This window comes from Cloeon dipterum, chromosome X (genome assembly GCF_949628265.1).
Source record: "Cloeon dipterum chromosome X, ieCloDipt1.1, whole genome shotgun sequence".
Lineage (NCBI taxonomy): Eukaryota > Metazoa > Arthropoda > Insecta > Ephemeroptera > Baetidae > Cloeon > Cloeon dipterum.
Window position 1 is genome coordinate 22,402,154 of NC_088790.1, and position 12,953 is coordinate 22,415,106.

Sequence of the window (12,953 nt, forward strand, 5' to 3'; positions counted from 1 at the left end):
ATTTTCATATTTTTGCTCTCTTTAATTTTAATACTTTAAAATTCAATAAAATTTAGAAATTATTCACTGACCATCTTTGATAATTTCGATAATTCATACACAATCTGGCTTTTTAGGTTTCTGGGCTTCTTGTTAAACTTGTCACCTTTTCATCATGGTTTGCATCTAGTTTTGTGCATTGAAATCTGATGATATGCAAGAGTTAGGGCGAATTTTCAGAGCCGATCTTATCCTTTCAATAACCGAAATCAGAGGGTGTTCGAAAAACGAGAAAGCATTTTGAAAGTATTAGTTATTTTTTAACTGTCATGGCCATTTTAAAGGTCTTGCTTGTCTGCCGTCAAATTTCGGGTTACTTGGGTCAGCCGCCGTGAATGCCGTGTGCCAGCCGCCTACTTAAAATTCATGCGAATTGAAAAGTGCAAGAGAAAAAATAGACCTCCTGCCCTTTGGCACGCCGCCGGAAAAAATTCTTACAAAGCCGCTGCTGCCGTGGGCAAAAAGCCGGTTTACAGCGATCCACCGCCTAAAATTACGCGGCTGATACATCTAACAATAAATCTAAACATAATTGTCTAGCGAATTGTTGTCTAAGTGTTTTTAAGAATAAAACGCCAACATAATATCAATTTTATGTTTATTTTATGATGACTCTTTTAATGACTTCTTGTTTATTTTTTTCGTCTGCTGTTCATCTTATGTCATAAAGTCGCACTTGGGAATGATACACATATATTACATGAAAGTCGTACACATTGCAATTGATCGTTGCAGTCGTGACACTGAGCAAGTTTTGCAAACGGATCACTTATTAGACTGTACACAAACTAGGAATAAAATGTTGATCACAACGCAGAAAGTCGTTGTTGCATCAAAAACAAACACTCACATTCTCTCTCGTCCTCTCTTTTTCTTGCATTACCGCGAAGATAATCAATAACAGTCGTTTTTTGTTTGCAATAAACAAGTTCGGGATCACAGCTCTAATTGAAAATGGAGTCGAACTCTTCCAGAAGGCACTCGATAACGTAGTTTTGCTGCATCAACTCCAGGGCCATGTTACATGACTCTTCCTTGGGCCACATCAGCGTCGGACCAAACACAATGGCCAGATTGGAAATGTGCATCCGGTTGTGCGTGTGGTTATCGACAACCCTGCAATTATGAAATGCAAAACAATGAGTTACAAATCAAAATAACTCGAATTTGTTTTTAATTGACAAAATTACGCGGGAATACAGTAAAAATCATATACGCTTATAAATACTTAAAAAAAATGAAGAAAATCATAAGGGGAAATTAGGCATTCGAAGTGTTAGGGAACAACCCGCTGAAACTCGTGAATAAAAACACAAAATTGTGTTTTTATTTCCAATTTTGGAAAATAACAATTTCCTGACTTGAAAAGGCCAAATACATTCTAAGCATTTTTAATCTCTACTCAGCGCTTTCCGTGGGCTATGAGCTCACTGGGTCCCAGGTCCCATGCCAATAACACCGCCAAGTGGAACATGGAACAAGTGGCCGCAGAGGATCTTGGGCCCAATGTGGCCATCTTTTGGCCTCCTCACACTGAGGTCTTTTATTGAAACGCCAGACATTTGTCCTTAAGGCCGAAGCTGCTGGAAAGGTGCGAAAACCAGCAAGTGGCGAGTCTAAGCAGTCGATTGAATTATTGAGCATTTTGAGTTACTAAACTAACCACCTTTTGCCATCTCTGACATTAGCCAGTCAGTATTAGATCACTGAAAAGCTCAAATTATCTCCCACTGGTTTATCAAATTTATTATTATGGTTTAAAATAATCTTTGATGAAAAGTATCAAAATATAAATTAAAACCGCTTTTTAAATATTTCGATCCAATAGTTCCTTCCTTCAACAAAAAGTAAAATTGATTTTTACACTTGCATGTAGAAACAGTTCGCGTAATTTAATCAAGCTCAAAAGCTAAATGATTTAGTTTAGTTCTCACCTCAACAAGTGTTCAAGTAGGAATTTTAAAGTAGCACGGTTCTCTTTGGGCATTTGCTGGACCAATCCTCGGAATTGTCTTATTTTTTCTGACTTATCCCTGTTGTCTGTGGACAAAATTGTTAGATTTTATTCCATGTACTGAATTTTAAAAACATACTGCTAGCAGTAAGCGCAGCGTCGAGCAAACCAAACGGAATCAGTGGCTCTTTCAGCTCCCTGAAGAACAATTTTAAGGCACCAGTCAGCACGTGGACTTCCTCTTCCTGATCTAACACTGCCAGATTATTTTGGTCCACCTGGATCAAAATCAATAATTTAAAATCGATTCCTAACAACACTTGTGAACAAACTAACCTGCAGTCTAATCTTCTGGACCTGCGACAGGTTTCCAGAAGCCCTGTAGATTCCGTCCGTCTTTAGGTTCTCAGGCTTTTTCTCAATGGCATTGATGCACTCAAGCACAAACTTTGGAATGTAACCGTTTGACCCAGGACTTTGTGACTGGCATAGTTTACTCAAGGTCGATCCAAACGCTGGTTCATCTGTCACGTGGAAATGGATTAAAATCCTTGCAGCTGGTTTCTAATTACAAAATACCTTGAATTATTCCTTTTTTGACTAGTGATTCCATGGTGGGTCGTCTCTTGAAAAACTTCCTCAACCCGGCTTTGATTTTTGTGTGGTTTTCCGTGGAAAGATCCTCGTTACTCTCAGCCGAGTCTTTTTTAACTGCAAAATTGTTTGATACTCTTAAACGCGTTGGTTTAGGATTGAAAACTCACTTTTAACTGATTTGTTGCGATTTAACGAATTGTTTTTACTCATTTCAGGCGAGACTGAGCCAACAGGCGGACCGCCGACTGCAGGCGGAAGAGGACTTGACTCTCTACTCAATACTGGATACCGCGGTGCTGTGTTCAGGTGGTTCTCCGGCTGAAATGAATAAATGACGAATGATTGAGATTTACTTTAAATTATAATACGCACCATGCACTTTTTGGCGAGACTGATTTGGTTGAACCAGCTTTCTTTGTCCCTGATTTGCTCCTCCTGGCAAAGCACCTGGTTTGTGTCCGTGCCGATGAGGAACGTGTTCTTCTTGCTACTCAGATTCTTGTCGCCCTCCTGGAAGCACGACTGATTCAGTGGCACGCACAGCTCAGGGTGTCCACCGGTGCTGTTTTTCTGCAAATTGAAATTCATGATTTTTTTATGATCTCTTTAGTAAAATTTATGGCGTATTCTCTCACCATCGCCTTGAAGCTTTTCTCGTCCTTGAAGAAATACATGCAGTCACTGGTGAGGAGTGCCCACGCCGGCGACCAGTTCTTTTTCACCTTCTTCTTGCTCTCCATTACCTTGGTCCGCGTGATTTGGCCCTCTTTCAGAATTGTCTGTGGCAAAATTTGTGTTAATTTTTGTGTGAAATGCTTGGATCTTTTATCAACTTACGGCGCCAGAGCTTTCGAGACTGGCCCACGGTCCAGGGGAGGAAGGGGCGTCTGTCTGGCTTTCAGACATCGGAGTCCTAAGAATAAGTTATATTTTTAAATTATTATTGATAAATATAAGAAAAGGATAAATTTTCCATTGAACCAGTGTGAGGTTTGAGACTAGCATTATTTTTTTTCGAAATGGGTCTGGCTATATAATGGATTAAGAAAATTGTTCATTTTTTCAGCACATCAATTACAATTTTAATGTTTGAAACGACTGTCGAATTCTTTTTTTGCTACAAACAAATGGAAAATTTCCACCTCCATCTTAGGATTTTTTCCATTTTAAAATCTATTTGAATAATTTTTGTCTATTTAAATAAAAAAACTGCAATGAATGAATTTAATGAAACGAAGAATAGCAAAACTATCAGATCTCAAGAAAAAAACCTAATTTATTTTGTTTTAATTTTTAGGAAAAAAAATCACCTTTTAATAATTTTGTTTCATGAAATATGCTCTAACCATAATTTTTTCAGTGGGACGAAAATTGATTTTCTTTAATGATTGAGCATTTTTCAAAGCTGGGTCAATTGTTTAAGTTGGCCACTGAACTCAGTACGACAAGTCCAATGGTCTCTCACTTCTTGCAAAAACGTAGAATTAATTAAAAAGCTTCCCGTCATATTTATAGAATCTAAGTATGATCCGAGACAGCTGTTGGTAAATGAACAGTTTTCCACGCGATTATTTCGTAATTTGAAGCGCAGTGCAGCAGCAGCAAAACTTGATTTGCCGCGCGTCTGGCGCGTTTTTTCACATATATGTTGGTCAACAAACAGTTAGCGCGACTCACTTGACGTCGGGCACGACGATCATTGACTGCGACTTGGAAGCCCTGGAGTTGGGCAGCGGCGGCAGTAGGCACGGCCCCATGTTCTTGCGGGGCCTTCTCAGCGGTTCGGTCTCGTCCGTCGGCGACAAGTCGTCGGCCGCTTGCTGCAACTGCAGCTCCAGCTTCTTCAGTACCGGCGGCACCCCCTGCGGCGCAACCCTCGCCAGCGGAGTGGAGGTCTGCTGGAGCAGAAAATAGATAGCTATATATTATAAAGTGCTAGCTTTTTGCGCAGCTAAATTTAGGCGGCGACGAAATTGGCATCCCAGAGCTTATGAGTGCGATAAACGAGGAAATTGCAATTATTTTATTTTTCGCGATGATCAGTTTGGGTTTTCATTCATATATATCTCCTACATTTGGAGCAAGTAAAATTTATAGATGACTTGTTGAAAAAAATTAGAATTCCGGCTTACATGTTTTTAAATATATTTTAAACTAAAATTATAAGGGTCACTAGTGAAAAGAAAACGGTCGACCATTTATTTCTGTGCGTCAGATTAAAATTGAAACACCACATGAGCAAAAATCACGAATGCGCCATTCTTGAAATGTTCTACAAACATATTTCAAGCTAAAAACGTCTTTAAACTGATTAAACCACTCAAAAAATAAATATTCTATTCGGATTTGGGAGGATTGCGAAAGCTTTCCGACTCGCTAAGACGCTACTTGCTGGTTTGCACCTATCCAGCATGCGTGATCAAATTCACGGGACAAATTTCGCGCTTCAACAAAAGACCTCGGTTCTTTTCTGGAATGGGTTTCCTCTAATGAGGCCCGTGCGCGTGCTCTCATGTGATTCGTTCGCGATGTTATTGGGAGATTTCACGAGTTGATCGCTACATATCAGAGGTGAACCGATCTAAAAAAAAACAGGACCTCGATTCTTGCATAAATAGTTCATTTGAGTTAAATCTAAAATTAAATCTCATCTTGCCACTGTATTTTCAGCTTGGGTGAAATTCCTGCATTTTTTTTCTTTTGTCACAGATTAAAATCATTTTTTAATTTTCAAGATAACTCTTAAAATTAACATTTAAAATTTCATATGTGGTAAATTAACACTATTTTCACGCTACACAGCCAATGAGGTGGAGTTGAAATGGATTTTTTGCATTCGAAATTCGTCCTTCGAACTAATGAGTTTATTAAAGAGTAAATTGCAGGGGTAATTAATTTAATAGCTCTTAAAGCATTTAGAAACATGAAAAAATTATTGCAGAGTATATTGAATGTCGACACACAAGGCGTGCGTTCCAGCATAATTCGTCGATTTGTAAATTAGTTACAAGGATACGGCGGCGTTTCAATCTGCTGGAGCATGAATTGGGCGAAGGGAAGTGCATGCGACGAGTGTGAATGGAAGCTTGTATTTTTCGGCCGTCGCTCGGATGGAACGCAAAAAATCAACTACGCGGGCCGCAACAAAATCGTGTCGCAATGTATTTTGATCCTCTCTGCGCATTATATTCTTAACACAATTAGCGACAAGGTGTTGTGCAACGCGCGGCGACGGGAGAAAGTGCCAAAAAAGTCTTTAAAATCATGGACCGTGGCGCACGCGATCTTTTATTACGCATTTGAAGCACTGGATCGAATTTTATTGAGAGACTGCTGAAATCGATCTTTGGGTGTCGACGGGAAAAAGAAAAAGGAGCCGATCGGCGGATTGAAAGTGACTGCGATGCGCATATTTTGTGTTCGCTAGGCTTGTTTGATTAATATTTAATTTCTTCTCTTTTCACGCACGGCAGTTTCTGCGCAGATTGAAATCGCACTTTCCACTTTTTCAAATTCAATTTCACTTTCATCAGAAGGAGGAAAAGGGCAGTCAAAAAGGAAGCCAGTCTGCCAATCTGTGCAGCCAATCGCAGTTATGAAATTTTCACGCAAGAGAAATTGTGACGCCAGGTGGTTTTCTGGCGGAGGAATAAATCTAGCAAATGTCAAGCAAGGTGCATCAACTCTTTTTTTACCATATCAGGTGCAATCTTTTCACACACGAAGTAAAAAATAAAAAAATTATACCGAATTAGGTCGCTTTTTCTTGTTTCGAATTAAATTAAAATTAAAAATATACAGGATATTTCAAGAGTTAAAAAATGAAGATTTTTTTTACCATTTCAACACATGTCAATAGAAGAATTAGAGAAAATCAAGCTTTCCAACAATTCCAGCACATGCATGTTAGCTAAATATAATCTATTTTGACTCTTCACAAGTGCCGCTGGCGAGTGTTTTGCTCCAGATGCAGAATAAACAGCATGTCAGCAAGCTTAAGCTGCTTTTTCGCATCGCAGAGCCATTTAAAATAGCTGCGAGTGCATTGCCAACACGTTATTTTCTCTCGATTGTTGAGCTATTCAAACAACACCGCACCTGTTACTTTTAATAATCAGCCTCCAGCACGCTATATTCACGCTGATTATAAAAAAGCGGCTTTGTACAAAAGGCGGCGGCAGCGACGTTTAAAAATCGGCGACAGAAATAAGTACTTCCGCAAATTGAATTTTTCAAAATTTATCACAAGACCAGGAAATCGAAAAACCAAACACGGATATCTAATTTAAACTAAATCGTAATCCATTTTGTGCGTTCAAAATTATATCGAATTCTATATAATTAAATTTAAAAATTAAAATTCCACTCACCCTGGGTGGCGGAGCAGTTTCCGGAGGGGGTGGCGCGCTCTTGGGGGCGGCAGGGCTTTGGGGCAGACTCCACGAGGACTCGTTGCTGTTTTCGGCAAAGAAGTAGAGCCGGCCCTCGTTGTCGCTCGAGCTGAACCACTGCAACACAGAGATGGTGGTCACTCCGGTCAGCTCGTCGTCGAACACGCTGTCGCGTTTCAGCCGCATTTTGAAGCGATTTTCCGAAATTCGGCAAAGTCTAGAGCAAGCGGCGAGGCGTCATCGCGGCACCGCGCTCAGCGCAATTGTGAGTGAGCGCGGAAGTGTCGGCAGTGGATTCAGCGAGCGGCACTCGCCACGCTCTGCTGCTGGATTGTAATTATGAAATGGAAAAAGAGCAAAGCAAGCCGCAGCGACACACAATCAACGCACGCACGCAGGAGGGGCGGCCGCCGCACTCTCGGTTTTCGCTCGGCTGGAGAAATTCGTGCAGGGGAGATGTTTGCTAAAGTCCGCAAACATTTAAATTTGGCCAAGAATGAGCGAATTTCTACTTTGTTGGCAGGGAGAAGAATTAACGATTTTTTATACTTCAGAGAGATTCAAAATTTCGTCATGCGATTTTTTTTTTAAAAATCACATTGATTTCTTGTTGAAAGCGCAGTGCTATATTTCTAAAATCAAGGCAGTCACACAAATTAGCTGGCTCTGATCGCTTCTTTGTAGACGATTTCTCTTATGCACACAAAAAATATGAACCAGCTTCTTAAAATGCCTTAAAAAATCATAAATTACGGAAGACACGCAAGACGTGGCTTCCTTGTTTTTTTTTCAAACTGCACCATTGAATTATTATCAATCTTTATGTATTTGTGTGAATTTTGCTGTTTCTAGAACTGCAATAATTATTTTGTTAATTTATTTAAGGATAATAAGATAAAATTGTTAGCCCATCATTGTGTTAAATTTCTGTTGTTCACTAAACTATTCATAAAATTTAAGAAGTCGCAGCAAACATTTCAGATCGGTTTCAGTTGATCTAAAAAGATGCAAATTTCACCGTTTTCCATGCAGTGTCATAACCTTTTCATCACGATAGAAATTGTGAGAAACAATCACTGGTCCGTGCGCTACCGAGAAGCAAAATTACCGAAAAATTATTTCCGACATTGATGCAACAGCAGGTTCCCGCGATTGTTATGCCGCGATAAAATACGAATATGTTTATTCGTCGGTGCATTACAATGAAATGCAGTTAAAAGAAACAGCAGCAGGTGCTGTTCCCCCAGAAAAGGTAACTGTTTTGCGCGACGACGCGATGGGCTATTGTTTAGTCAGTGCGTCAATGATTTGCTTGACTCACAAAACGCATGGTTAATGTCCACAGAACACACAAACACGAGCCAGACCTTTTCTTATTTTAAGGAAGGAAAATATTTATCCAGAATTTATAAAACTAAATTGTTAGTTGCCCATATTATCAATTTTTGACCGATTATTTATATAATTCATATAATATGTTTGTTTGAGCTACAAATAAAGGAAACAAATGACGTTAAATTAGATACTTTTGTTTCTCAATTCCTCTTTTGTCTGTCGATGTTGACGATGAGAATAGAGTCGTGCGGAACAGGTTGGTCGATGATGCATTTTCGCGCTTCTATTTTTTACCATTCGATACCGCAACTGCACAAGTAAACGGTGGCGTCACGTATTGCCCACCGCAAAGAGACAAACAATCGCGGCGCACAACTACCGGTCACATCACATTCCGGATTTTGTGCGTGTGACCGCGTTAATTCTCTTACCACCCATCTTACATTTCGATTCCCCAGAACTGTTGGTTCGTCATTAAAAGCCAAATGTGTTATTCACGAGCTCAAATATCTGATTCACAAGTTTGGATGGGCGGGTGTGTGGAGTGGTATTTAAATTGCGGCTAGGAAGATAAGCAGACCCTGGCCGGAAAGTGAATAGGTGCTCCGCCAGACAGGAGCTCACGCGGAGAACAATGAGCGGGGGGACTGTTATAATGAGAGAACCGCACCCTTCTAAGCGCCGCAGCTCCTGATAATGATCATCCATTAGCAAACATTGTTGCAGTTTGCACTAGGATATTGTTTCATTGAGGGATAAATCTTTTATCAGGATCCAAAATTCAATTATGCACACTTTACAGCCTTAAAGACTAACGGTTAAAAATTTCAGTTTTTTAATTTGAATAATGGTGGGTTAAAGAGCAGTTTCAGTAGCCATTAGTACATTTTTTCAAAGTTAATACAGCTTTAAAAATTCAGGGGGTTAAGTTAAAAAGCAATTTAGTAGTTTAATAAATTATTATGCGAGCATTTCATGCAGATTTTTTCAGTATATTTATAAATGGCAACAATGTCAAACGTGAAGACTAGGAAGTTTGAGGTGTAAATCATACAAAATTTGCAACAATCTTCAGTGAAAAATTGTAGTATAGCAAACCTGTAGAGATCACGCATAATGGCTCCAAGGGTCTTGGCGCGAAATTCACAAAATAGAAGCGAGCAGTGACAATTTCTTATGGAACAGCTTGTGAATTAAGCCACGTCAATCAAATTCCAAGATGAAGAGAATTTTAATGGCGGAATTTAAATGCATGTCCGCTTTGTGGCTTCCTTGCAATCTCGATCGAATGGTTTACTGGTAAAAGAAGTGACAAATGCCTCCGTAAATTCGTTTCTTTAGGCTGAGAAATACGACAAACTGATTTCAGAATCGAAATGATCAGGTGTCATCCAAATAAGATCAAATTCAGAACAGCAGAAAAGAGCGAAAATTGGTGCGTTCATTTTCACTTGTTTCTGCAAAAATTTGTCTCTTGGGCTTAGCTTGGATACGATTTTATTTATAAAGACACGATGATTTCATTTCCTGTGGTTTAATTACCGCGTTGCAAGCTCTGTATTTCAAAAAGCGTGAATTTTAGTAACTTTTTTAATCATGCCAATGCAGTTTAACTAGCACCAAAATTTTAGGCTCTTGCTTTCTATTTTCCATTGATATGTATTTTAAATTTAACATTTGTTGCACTCGTTTTTAAAGACCCTGGGGCGGCTTTATTTACACTTTATCGCAATTCTGAGAGTTCTACTCTCCGCAGGCAGACGAGGCATGGGGGGAAAAACTTGTGGCAAAGCAAAATATTTGCAGCATAAATTTTTCGCGTGTTGTACCTCATTGGGCGCTGACTTGGCTGTATAGTAGACTTCGTCCTCCTCGTCGGCGTTGCTGCAAGTGCGGATGTCGTTCTTCCAGGCGACGATGTCGCTGCCGTTGCTTCCCTTGCGGCTGCGGAAGCTGTGCTCTAGGGAGGACTGCTCGGCGTCGTCGTCGCTCTCCTGCGCGGTCGTCACCAGCAAGTCCTTCATCTCCTTGGAAACGGCAGGCACGAGCACCACGCTGTCCTTGGTGATCTCAGGGTAGTAGGTCTTCCGCTCCACCACGTGCACGGAGAACTTGCCGTACGTCGGGGGGTTGGCCACCTTCGCGTCGCTGTTCTTCAGCAGCGACTTGCGCACGATCGGCTGCGGCGGCGTCTCGATCTGCTTCGACGGTTTTTTCCTCTCGAGAGACTCCTTGCGTTGCAGCGACGACTTGCGTTCGAGGGGCGGCGGTGGCAGCTTGGACGGGGGCGGCTGCTTGGGCGACGGCGGCCGCTGCTGCTGGTCGGCAGCGAACAACGGCGGCATCGTCTTGCGCGGCGTCAACGTGGCGAACGGCGCCGACGAGGCGCGGCTGTGCGTCATTACAAACGAACGCTGCCGCACCATCGGCTGCACGATGCTCGGAGGTCGCTTTGCCGCCTCCGGGGGTGGTCGCGTCGGCGGCGTGGGTTGCTTCCGGTTCAGGGATTCCGCCCTCTGCAGACGCTCCTCTGGTTTAGTGGTTTTCTGTACAGGTGTCGGCGCGTTGATGAGCACCTTCTTCCGGCGCGGCGGCGGCTGGGGGTGGCTCGGGGCGCCATCGTGGTCGAAAATCGTGCCGGGCTCGCTGTTGCACGACACGAAAACCTCGTCGGACATGTCCGAGCTACCCGAGTTGGTGCGGATTCTCGCCACCGTCAGCCTGCATTGGATCAGGTGTTTGAATAAAAATGCAGTAATTTTTGAAAGCTGCGCATTTGACGTTAGGGCCTGGGATAGTGCATAATTTTTTAAGTATGCGTGTATAGGAAATTCCTAAATGTTTATAAATAAAACAGACCAAATAATTTTTACTGTGAATAAAAAAAAATCGAAGATTGTCGTATTTGTATTTGCTGATTGTCTTGTCGGTATAGTGTTGGAAATTTAAGACAAATCGAATATTGTTTCTAGGCTTCCTTTCACTTGTTAAGTGCGTCTGACGCTTTGGGCATCTTTAAAATGCTCATCGATAGGATTTATTGGCTGGTTTTTAGGATCATGTCGAAAGCTTCATTTCTTTAACTAATAGCTGAGCCGACCAAATTTTCCATTCCAATAAAGGCTCAACTTTTTCAAACGATAATTTAGTATCTGAAAGTGTCATTTCAAACCTTTTGGTTCACAATAGAAAAATATTTATAGACTCCAATGAGCAATAAAATGTGATTTTAAGAATTTCGCAAGTGAAATCTCATTTTGAATCTGACTCCGTGCAAGAGAACTGAAAACTCCACTTACTCTGTCGTTCATTGATTAAAAATAATTAAAAACAAAATGAGTAAAAATAGTCTAATATAGTTTATAAATTGCTCAAAACCCACGCGTCTAGAGAGAGCTAAATTCCTAACTCTCTACTTGCAGGCAATTGAAGCGTCAAGAGCTACGAAAATGAACTTTAGCACATGGTGTTTTGCTTTAGCTGCTCTTTTGTCAAACAACACCGATTGCAATTCTACTAAAGCAGAAAATTCAAGCACTTTTCTGCTGCATTTTAAACTTCTCCTGTTAATTGGAATTAATGCAAAATAAAATGGGAAAATATATATATTTCCTTTTTCAGAAATAATTTGGCTTTGCCCTAAGGACAATGAAAAATTGCTGGTGTAATAAAAACAATTTATTTTCGCGCTAAAAATTATTGGTCTGTAGTTAAACAGAAATCATTGCTACGCGTCCCAAGCCCTTTGGCCAAAGATGAGCAGCAGTCTGACCTCTTATTGACGGCGTGTTCAATGAGCGCCTCGTCGACAAGCGACAGCGCCTCTTGGGTGAGCCTCTCGAGATCCTGATCCTCCTCCTGCTTGGTGGGCGAGCGCGGTTGCTGTAGGCCGACCATTTCCGGCAAAGCGTCCTGGTCGTCGGCGTCCAGCTCCTTTAGCAGGTCGGTGGACACGCGGCGCGCCTCGTCGCACAGCGACTGGAACGCGCGACCGGGGGCGGCGTCCGGCCTGCGCACCTGTTGCGGCTCGATGCCCGTGAAGAGCGGGTTCTCCTTCCAGCCACCCTGCTGCTTGTCCGAGGGAGGCCTGTGTATGAGTGTGGCGCGAGAGCGGCAGTCAGTGTGCCTCTCGCGGCTCTGACGCAACAGCGGAAGGGCCGCCTGACGTCAGCCCGTGTGCAGAAAGGGCCGCGCGCAATGCTCACCACGCGCGCTTTTTCCCAAGTCGCGGCTCAATCTGCTCTTGCGAGCGTGCCCTAGATTGAAATTTATGCCGCCGCCCGCCTACTCGCCCAGTGACATTTTTGCTTAAAATTCTTGTCTATTTCGAGAGCAAGTGAGACATGAATCATACCCGACAGCACAATTTTGTTTTAATTTCCTACCTTCGTGAAGTAAAAATCACCACACCAAGCAGAAAAAATGTTAAATGTATTTTTGGTTAACTGTTTATTTTTAAAAATTCGTCATTAGTGTTTGATGTAGCCAGCAGATGGCAGTACTAATGATTAACAATTTTGGCCTCTGATTTCAGGATCAACCCTGTTGCAAGAAGTAGTGCATTCTAGAAGCGGGAAAGAATTCATTTGATGTGCTGTAAAACAAAAACGGCTCAGTCAATCTCGATAGAAACGTTA

At 41.6% G+C, this 12,953-nt stretch overlaps 1 protein-coding gene across 6 annotated transcripts in view; it reads right to left on the minus strand.

The window, feature by feature from the left end:
* Positions 1–620: 620 nt before the first annotated feature.
* Positions 621–12,953, minus strand: part of LOC135945735 (rho GTPase-activating protein 12-like) — a 38,242-nt gene continuing 25,909 nt past the window's right edge. For 2 of the 6 annotated variants that reach the window (XM_065493584.1, XM_065493587.1), the window contains 11 exons: positions 6,961–7,098; positions 4,268–4,488; positions 3,428–3,503; positions 3,226–3,369; positions 2,963–3,160; positions 2,758–2,908; positions 2,573–2,704; positions 2,330–2,517; positions 2,133–2,271; positions 1,974–2,079; positions 621–1,155 (listed from right to left, as the gene is read on the minus strand). In XM_065493584.1, coding sequence (XP_065349656.1) covers positions 984–1,155; positions 1,974–2,079; positions 2,133–2,271; positions 2,330–2,517; positions 2,573–2,704; positions 2,758–2,908; positions 2,963–3,160; positions 3,226–3,369; positions 3,428–3,503; positions 4,268–4,488; positions 6,961–7,098 — 1,665 coding nt within the window. In that variant the 3' untranslated portion in view covers positions 621–983. Of the gene's footprint in view, positions 1,156–1,973; positions 2,080–2,132; positions 2,272–2,329; positions 2,518–2,572; positions 2,705–2,757; positions 2,909–2,962; positions 3,161–3,225; positions 3,370–3,427; positions 3,504–4,267; positions 4,489–6,960; positions 7,099–10,145; positions 11,038–12,088; positions 12,404–12,953 lie in introns of all 6 variants that reach the window. The other 4 variants (XM_065493586.1, XM_065493582.1, XM_065493583.1 and 1 more) reach the window with 4 other exon arrangements.